This window comes from Amblyomma mixtum, chromosome 2 (assembly GCF_055824585.1).
Source record: "Amblyomma mixtum isolate Tamu chromosome 2, ASM5582458v1, whole genome shotgun sequence".
NCBI lineage: Eukaryota > Metazoa > Arthropoda > Arachnida > Ixodida > Ixodidae > Amblyomma > Amblyomma mixtum.
Window position 1 is genome coordinate 192,641,153 of NC_143013.1, and position 9,589 is coordinate 192,650,741.

The 9,589-nt window shown below is 48.2% G+C and overlaps 1 protein-coding gene across 1 annotated transcript; it reads right to left on the reverse strand.

The window, feature by feature from the left end:
• Positions 1-5,756: 5,756 nt before the first annotated feature.
• Positions 5,757-8,815, reverse strand: LOC149361938 (uncharacterized). Its single transcript, XM_089568188.1, has 3 exons — positions 8,650-8,815; positions 8,083-8,345; positions 5,757-5,984 (listed from the first exon to the last, which is right to left on the reverse strand). The coding sequence occupies exons 1-3, from the start codon at positions 8,813-8,815 to the stop codon at positions 5,757-5,759; spliced, it is 657 nt and encodes a 218-aa protein (XP_089424314.1).
• Positions 8,816-9,589: the final 774 nt, after the last annotated feature.

The following is a 9,589-nucleotide window of genomic DNA, read 5'->3' on the forward strand; positions in this document are numbered from 1 at the left end:
TTCGATGAATCTAGCAACATATGCGACCTTCTATTCATTTTCTTAGTAATAGTACTAGCTTCCCGCTACTAACTGCAGGTAGCAGCCGTTGCTAACTCAATGGGTTACTAACACACTGTTACTAACCTTCCCGTTACTAACTCCAGTTACTAACAGGGTAGTAACGTATGTGACAACCAGTTACTACCCCGAAAGTTAGTACTACTACCTCCTTACTAAGAGTATTGGGCAAGTTGGTTTTGTTTAATGGGAAAACAGAACAAACGCACACACACGCAAACACAGATGAAAGGACCGAACGCAGCGATCACTAAGAACTCAAGTTGGTTGGCACGCCACAAGTATAAATACAGGCGAGAAAGACGCGAGAATATTTGCTCGCCTGTTGCTTATGCTGGCGGACCAATAACCATCAGTTCTTAAATTGCGTGCTTTCTTTTGTTTTGTGTCGCTGTGCCGTTGCGCGTTTTCACTATCACTCACAATGAGAGTCGATGCATTGGAGTGCCGCCGACACAAAGCGCATACCCCAGAGTCATGCAGGCGATTTCTAACAGGTGTGGCTTCCGAGATTTCTCTCCTTTGTTTTCTTTTTCCGGTGTAAAAATCTTTGGTGGTCTTGTCAGGGTGGCAAGCTCATTTACCGAAATGAGAACGATGATTGACGTCGTTGTTCGATTGCAAGAACCCGTAGTGCTGCCGCAGCAAATGTTTAATGCACTTTTCCGACTACCTCACGTAAACGTGGACACTGTCGACAGGAATCTTGTATGTCACTGTAGGGACGCGGTAGACATAGCAAGTTGTCCCCGCATCACTTTCCGTCTTGCATGGATCCCTTCTTAAATCGTCGTCTAAGAGTTTGAAAAGTGATGATAACATGAAGGAGATGAAAACGCGAGTCTGGTGCCAACTGACACAAGACACTGCTTAGATGCGCGCTGACTACCACGCATAGGGTAGTAGTTTATACAGGTCGTTCCCCGACGACATCATACGCTTTTAACGCACATTTTATTGCCAAAAAGCGGCCACTGTCCGTGGGTGGCAAAATTAGAAGCATGACCGCTGAAGCCTTTCAACTTTGCGCTGGAAACTCTCGCTTGTCTTGAGCGGGCTAGGAAAACGCACCGTCTTGTGTCCTTTTCCTCCAATCTGGTGCCGTAAATGGCGCACCTGTGACGGTAGAGGCCGTGAGCATTTTTGACTGATTCATCATTCCGATCCACGGGCTAATGGCGGATGTAAAGCACGAAACGGCGTTCCACCATACCACTATGCAGTGTTATTGCTGCATTGTTTTTTTTTTTTTGATGAGCGCTAAAAAAAGCTTTAAAATTTCTCGTCTTGGTCCTCGTACGTCTCTAAGCTGTCATTGAGCTTCGGGTTTTGTTTAGATTTACTCTCAGGGTTTTAGCGCTAAAGCACAACTTCCTAATGTCTAACCAGCTGGCCGACTTTGTGTGAAGCTTGACCTTAAGGGTGACCTTGGCCCATGAGGAAACAAAATACATATAAATATCTATTGATGTGAATAGGTGTCGAACCACTAAAGGAGAGCTCTATGCTATCGTCGCCGACGATCACGCCTCGTGTTATTGTCGTTAGCCTTTCAAAAGATGGCACATACCGACACTGCGGGATCGGCCAAAAATACGGAGGCAGAGGTTGCTAATCACCTGTACATAATAAAGCCAACAAAAAAACTGCAACACACTTTCGCGCTTAAGATTTTCGTCTTCATCAACTTCGATCTGCGGCGTGAACAAGTCAGATCAGCGTAATCTGATCTGTTCACATTCAGCTTAATCAGCTTAATCACCTTAACGAGAGAAAAACGTTCAAATCGTCAAATGGTTGGGTGGATCCTCATTCCAGGAGCCCAATCGCTTTTGCCGCCGCTCTTGCCTGGTTCACCAGAGAAAGCAGGTCTTCCGAATGTGAGCTGGACAGCGCCGCCTCGCAGTCCTTAGTTTTCGGGTTATTGATTCTTTGTACACCTGGGTTTTTCCGGCATACCCATACCATGTGTTATAGTCAGCCACTTCACTGCAGAAGGCGCAGTGCGCATTGCAGGATTTTGGAAGCATATAGCTGAATTTGACCGGATTTATATGAGTATTCGTTTGCAGTTTTCGTGAAATGACCCCTTGCTCTCTTTAGATTTTTCTGCGGTTCGGCGCATACTTTCCTCGTTAATCTCAAATGTTGGAGTAAATCCCTATAGCTTTATAGTGGATCTGAATAATTATGTTCCTGCAAATGTTGGGGCACACGGCGTAACAGCACGCGGGCAGCGGCGTGAGCGCCTTCATTCCCAACATGCCCAGTGTCCAGGAGTTCATTACACTGAGGATATAAAATCTATATCATCTTTTGTTCTGAGTATTCTGCTTTCGTGTTTACCAATCTTTCCTCTTGCATAGTTTCGACATCCATAATTACACACGAGACCTTCCTGGAAACCATCGCCAGAGCCACCTCCGCTTCCTCAGCCTGTTCCCTGGCATCGAATTGATGCTCCATTAACTAATTTCTCTTGCGCATCCTTGCATGGTATTGTTGACATTGCGCTGACCGGTCCTGCGGCGTTCACCTAAATTTGCTCTTCCATCGCGCCCCATGCTCTTCTGAAGGCGTTCGGCCTAGCCTTTCTTATTTTCGTATGATATTCGGGGTGCATATTTCTCGTAATGGGCGGCACCTCGGTCTTGCTTTTAAGTTGGTCTTCCAAGTCCCTCCTGCGTAGACCAAATGCATGGCAGCCCTAGTCTATCGAGTACGTCCCTCCCGGTCCTGCTCCCTGATAGCTAACTAAACCTGAGTCTTATTATTATCGTCAGACGTGCCGACGACCCAGCGAAGCGAAACCATGAGGCTACACACATGCCCTCACACGTCTACTCGGGTCAACGGGGCTACAATCCTACGACTTCATCATTAGTACTAAATAGAAGGCGAAGTAGTTCTGTTTCAGTATGCTGCCTTCACGACTCTGCAGTTATTTAGTTCTTTCTGCCGTAACCAGTGAGGTGCCGCCGCATTTTTGTCACGACGAGGGAAGTGCACGCTGTTGGGCCTCCTTTGGAGTCCGTTGGGTGGGCAGCGGCCTCCCTGAGAACGCACCTCTAGTCCCTGAGTGACTCCAGCAGCCAGGACACTGAGGTTTACTCGACGCCACGTTACGACGACGGGTTTATACCGGTGGTTATACCGGTGATTCTACGACAGATCAAACTACCCAAAAATTTCAAAATTTTAATATTCTTGAATATTGTATATATTGTGCGCACATTATTCAGTAAGCAAACAGTGAATTTTGTTTTGTTAAAATGCTAATATTTCTGGATGAAAAAAAACGTAAACGGCGCAATCGCAGAGGAAGCGTTACACGCACAGCTAAATTTTAACAAAAATGCAATGACGCAGGAATATGCACATGAAAACTATGGCGAATGAATTTTTCGCGCTAAATGTACAGGTAAGAACGGATATATTATGTTAATTTCAGCTATTGTAAGGAGTTGTCGCGTGCTGGAAAAAAGTTCTAAAACAACCCATCTCAAATATGGCTATTTTCAAGAATTTTTTCTCTGCAACTGTAAAGCACATCTGCTTCAAATTTGCACAATAGATAAGCATCAAGGTGTTAGAAGAGTGTACCGAAGTTTATTTTTATATATTTTAGGACAGGGCAACATGTAATGCCCTAAATCTGGCCTTTTTGAATAGATCAGTCTATTTCATAAATCAGAGGAAAAGAAAACCCATGCCCAATTTTGCTTAAAAGTCCTGAAACAACCATTTAGACGCAGAATAAAAAAAAATGACAGAGGCTTAGCTTGGTTAAGCCTAGTGGATTGCGAAAGCAAGGACGCTGAAGTTGTAGATGCACCCAGATCAATAGATGTTGAACGCATTCGCCTGGCTGAATAATATGCACGCCGTAAGCTAAACATTGTTCCCGCTCTTCATCCGTTTCTTCCGCACGCCGCCGCTTAGCTGCAGCACATCGTTGCAGCTTCACCTTATACACATCATCCGACATATCGTGGAGGATCCGCCGGGACGGCTGCGACGAGCCGAGTTGGGGGGCCGCTTTTCAACAGCTGCCATGACGTCACGTAGAGCGAGCGCCTCCCACGGCAGCGGCGCGTGGAGGATTCGCTGGGACGATCGCGACGAGCCGAGGGGGGGGGGGGGGGGGGGGGCTTTTCCACGGCCCGCATGACGTCTCGTACAGCGAGCTCCCCTCGTGGCAACGGCGCGCAGCTGCGACATGGAAGATTCGCTGAGACGCTCGCGACGAGCCGAGTTGGGGCCCCGCTTTTCCACAGTTGGTGTGACGTCACACATAGTTCACGCTAAAGGTCAATGGTGGACTCTCCGGGACGACGACCAAGAGCGGAAACCTTGAGAATTATTGCTTCCGCAATAAAAGATAAGAAAAGAACATGTTGCATTACATTGTTTTCAAGAATGTTATCCCAGCCAAAACTTATAGCTACTTGAGCATCGGCAGGAGCGCCTAAATGAAGGGGCGGAAGCAGGAAACACGCCCTCCGTGGATGTAAATTTTCCCCAGATCACAAGACTGTGACCTTTCTCACCAAGACAGCATAAGTAAATACTTTTGGTGGGCAAACACCGATCTGTGACGCAAGTAGGATTCGGGGGCACCGCTGTCGCCGAGTGCGGGTAACTAACCGGGAGTGCGGCCCATACGAATGTGGTCGATCACATGACCTTGCGGTCACGTGACCCTGTGGCGTCATCACAATCTGCCCACAGGCTAGTGACTACGCCCTCTGCAGGGCAAAGGCCTCTCCCGTGTCTCCCCAATTAATCCTATTCTTTGCCAGCTGCGGTAGCGTTCCTCGCAAACTTCTTAATCTCATCCGGTCCGCTATTACGCTTACCTTCTCTTCCAATCCACTCCGCTACCCATGAGGCCAACGGTTATCTTGCCTTCCCATTAGATGCCCTGTCAAAGCACACTTCTTCCTCTTGATTTCGCCTAGGATGTCATTAACCAGCGTTTGTTCCCTCATTTACTCTGCCCTCTTCGGATGTCTTAACGCTACACCTATCATTAATTCCCTTTTTGTTAGCCTCAACGTGTCTGCCATATTGTCGAGTACCGGTTGGATACAGCTGTTTTACACTTTTCTATTGAGGGGTATTGGTAAACTGCCATTCATGATCTTAGGGAACCTGCCGTATGCGTTCCACCCCATTCTTATCCTTCTAGTTATGTCCCTCTCATGATCACGATCGCTCGGGAAGAGCAACCTGGGCCACGCAAGGCCCAGCGCTGGGAGCACCTGCCATCGCAGCACAGTGGCACATCGCTTAACCATTGCACCACTGCGCCAGGAGAGGTATGAGGACTCCCAGGGATTTCTGAATGTAAAGAATAACCTTGTGCATATAGGGAAATTAATAACGATATTGCGTCATACCATTGAGGAGGAGCTTAGGTCTTCCCTCCAAGTTTTCCTTTTAACTTGAAGCACTAAAATGCAATGAACAATGCTATTTGTGCTTGAAGAGCCACGTTATCACTAATGTTTTGTTCTGCTATCGAGAACACATGGAAATCATAAAACAGCGTTCGCAGTGGCGGCGGTAAGAAGAGGCCGACTTTCCGCGCTGCAGCCACCGGGGGCGCTGCCGCGGAGGGCAGATTTTGTGCCGCCGCCGAGCCGTTGCCGATGCCACAGCGTCGGGGCGGCTGCTTCCCCTGTGCCGGCTGTTCAGGCGAGCCTCTCGGGGCTGGGCACCAGCCCGGACGCGTTCTGCGCGAGGTCGGTGCCGAGAGGCTGGCTGTCCAGCCTCCATGCGACGAGGGCCAGCAGCGCCGACACCAGGCACAGCACGGCGCCCGCCACCAGGGAGTAGCGCGCAAGCCTTGACAGCCGCGGCGGCAGAGGCTCAGCCGAGATACGATGGGCACCGGTGAGATCATTCAGCTCGGCGGAGGCCTGCATTTCGGAGAGGCGGCGCTTCATCAAGGGCTTCATTGCGCTTGAGTTATCTGCACCATTATTTCTCAACCATGTTGACAGTCTTTTTCTTCGCCTGCGGTACCAAGAGCAGCAAATGACACCTCTTACTTGCTGACAGCACTGATGTCACAGGCGACCATGTTCTATGATAAAGAGGCATTGGAAAACAAATTTTTTTAAATTAGTACCTTGCTTCAACTCAATAAATTCGGCGGAACTGTGTCCAGCAAACAAGGTTAAATTCAGTCAGATCGGTGCCTTTGGTCACGCAGAATTAATCGTCTGCATGTGAGAGGCAAATCAATGCTTCCGGATGCGGAATTGATTACAAAATAGATATGTGCTAAATTATACAAACCGAGAAAAGTTCAATAGGGAATAGTTCAAGAAAAATTAGTGTGGTCACAGATAAAATGATAAAAGGAAGCTAAAGAAGTTATTGCTCGGCGTTGTATCTCAACAAAATTCGACTACATCGAGTCAAAATACATGGGCTTTCGAGAACATTGCAGGCAGAGCAATCTCTCCAGTGCACGTAACTCGTCAAAGTAGGCAAAATATGGGCCACAGCGCCGACGGCAACCACGTTCCCTAAATTCGAAAAAGTGAGATGGATGTTGCTTATGGTGGGCTACAAGCTTCTTTATAATTAAGAAGCATAACAGGAATAGTCAGAAAATTAACAGTTCATTATTGGTCAAGAAGTCTGCTAGTTAGCACGTATTAGCTGATTTCTTATGTAATACATCGCTGCCAACGCTGGACTGAAAAAAGCGGTCTCCCCATTCAAATACATATTTTTAAAAATTGTGTGAGCCCTTAGGTGAAACACCCTGCATAAAGAGGATGTGTGACAAAGCGAACTTTCAAACCTTAAATTTTGGTTCGGATAAATCATTTCTGTCATTTTGGTTTCGCATGGTTAATATTCACTAATGAACTCTTTGATGCAGCTAATACCGGCACATCCCTCTGCAGCATGATCTCTCAGAGGATAGCAGGTTAAGAAAGTGGCAGCTATATGATCATAGCCGAGGTCCGCGGAGCTGTCGTGGGGCTGTGGCTATTTTCAGTACCTGTCTATTGGGGCTATTGTATAGGTATATAGTATCCCGAGAGCCCACCTTGGCAGGAATAAGTTTTAGCGAACTTATAGGCAGCGATCGCACATGAATATAGACGGTACAGTGTACAATGTCCGCATGAACCATTTTGCATCGACGCGGTCTGTTCCAAAAATAAGAGTTCGTGACTAGGTCGCCTTCATGTACGACAAACAAGAGATGGCTGTTGTGTGACGAACACATATGCGGTTCTCGCTAGAACTGGGCGCAGTACCAAGGGAGCATTTAACGTGCTTGACCCAAAAACACTGAGTGGAGCCAGTGATAACCACGCCAGCGCTTTTGGAGAGGCTACCTGGCACTTCTGCAATGTCTGAAGAAGGCCACCGCTTCCTCTTTGTGCCGCACACAGCAATGACCGGTTTCAGCAGGTGCTGCGGGATAAATAATAAGGAGCCCGAATCACCTCACGTCGCCAGCTGATACAGAGCTTAGCAGAAAGAGTTGAACCAATGGGAGAGTGGGGCTCCAGCATCGCGCATGCACAGAACCCTTGGAAAAACGTGCTGTTTGTGCCTTCGACAAGCGAGTGAGCAAAATCTTACGGAATAGCTTGCCACATGCCGGCTACGTTTGCCTTTTGTGGGAGGTACGCTTACCGCAATGTTACGTCGTGCTTCGTGGGTATGCAGGAAGGAGAGTTAGTTTGCGGTTGGCTAGAATAAATAGCGATTCCAGAATTCAACCATCCATAGTGCACTTGAACAGACTTCCTGTGACTTCTTACCTCGCATTCGAGGGCGCTGATTCTTTTTTAGTAAGTGTTCTGATTTCACGTCGCACACTCGTCCGACGTCTGGTTTGGTGCTCTCATGTTGGGCGGTGTGAGATAATTGTTGCAGACTACGTGGAAACGGCAGAGGCCTCTTACTGCCGCGAAACACTCGGTGTGAACTCAGTGCAAGCGTGTCATGTTAGAGCGTTTAGGTTCTGAAGTGCATAGCTCGAACCTGGCGCGAAGAGATCCCCGTCTTGGCTCGACTGCTTTCGTCCCCGTCGAGTGCAGGCAGCATCCGCTGCTCTTCGTCGGAAGGCGGCGACAGCCGGCCGGGAGACGGCAGGGACCGCGTCAACGCCAACAGCGAGGGGGCCGCCGAGATGAGCCGCGGACCCGATCGGGACGCTCCAGAAGTCTTCCGCGTCCATAGGGGCAGAGCAGAGACGGACTCGGTGCTCCAGCTGGCCGGCTGTCCGAAGGTATCCGTCGAAGAGCCTCCATATGAAAAAAAGGAAGGAAATCTTCAGAGTTAATACTTCATCGTTAGCTTCGCTGCAGTACATTCTCCAGCATATTCGTTAATTCAGCACAGATTGTGCAGAGCTAGTGCATGCGGGTATTGTGCGCGAGGGACTAGATTCGAATACCGGTGCCGGCTCAAATATCCAGCGATCAAGGTAAACCGAGCGTCGATATTTGAGAGAGAAAACAAAAGAGAGGAAGGCAGTGAACCGGATGAAGTCTTAGAGACTTCCTTTTCTTTTTTTTTTGGTGTTGGAGATTAAAAAACGGCACTCACACCGCCGTTTGACGACACCTCGTGAAGCCGGGTCCTTCTGGACCTCGCTTAACCACACAGTGGTCTCGTCCACCGCACCCGCATAGACCTCCGCGCCGGTGCCTAGATCACTAATGCTGGAGACGGGGCTGTCTTCCGGCGGCGTGGCGTTGATAACGTCTTCCATCGAGCAAGCTCGTCGAGGCGGACCGAGAGACAGCCTGGAGGCGCTGATATTTTCTTCTTCTAATTCTATCTGCCCCAGTAAGCCACACTTGTAAAATATTAAAACGATACGCTGCGTTCACTACTAGAAGTCACACGCAAATGAAACGACAGGCGCAAGATTATAACAAGTTGAAAGCTGAACCGATTCCTTAAACGACCTTAAAAAAAATATTGGTCACTCTCTTACCTTATCGAAGTGATGGACCACGTGCGGCCGAGGTTCACCGAGGAGGAGGACGAAGAATGAACACTGAGGTGAAAAAGTTGGGCGAGTTGATAAGTGGTCATTATTCACGGCAGCGCATCAAACACTGACAAAATGGAGAGTAGAAAAAACAAGCACAGCGCTTGTTTCGTCTAGTTTCCATCTAGTCCGTGTTGGCTGCGCTCTTGTGAACCATGGCGAATAGTATGCGAAAGGTCGCATGAATGTCTACTCCCTAGGTAAGAGTCCTGCGCAAATCATTAAGTCCTTCGAGGAACCTGGCAGAGGCGTAGAGCGTTTAAACCTTCCCAGAGAATAGCTAGCAACATGAATAGCACTTAACATTTTTTAAGCCCAAACTTCCGGCGCTGATTGACATTTATGTCCCAGCGATTTCCATCACTGGCGATGCAGGTAAACTGTGGTTAAGTATTGCCCTAAAGAAGCTTTCACGAAAGAAAAAACGCCTTTTTCGCATAGCTATGCCATCCAACTCAGCCCTCAGGAGCGAAAGGTATTTAACGTGTC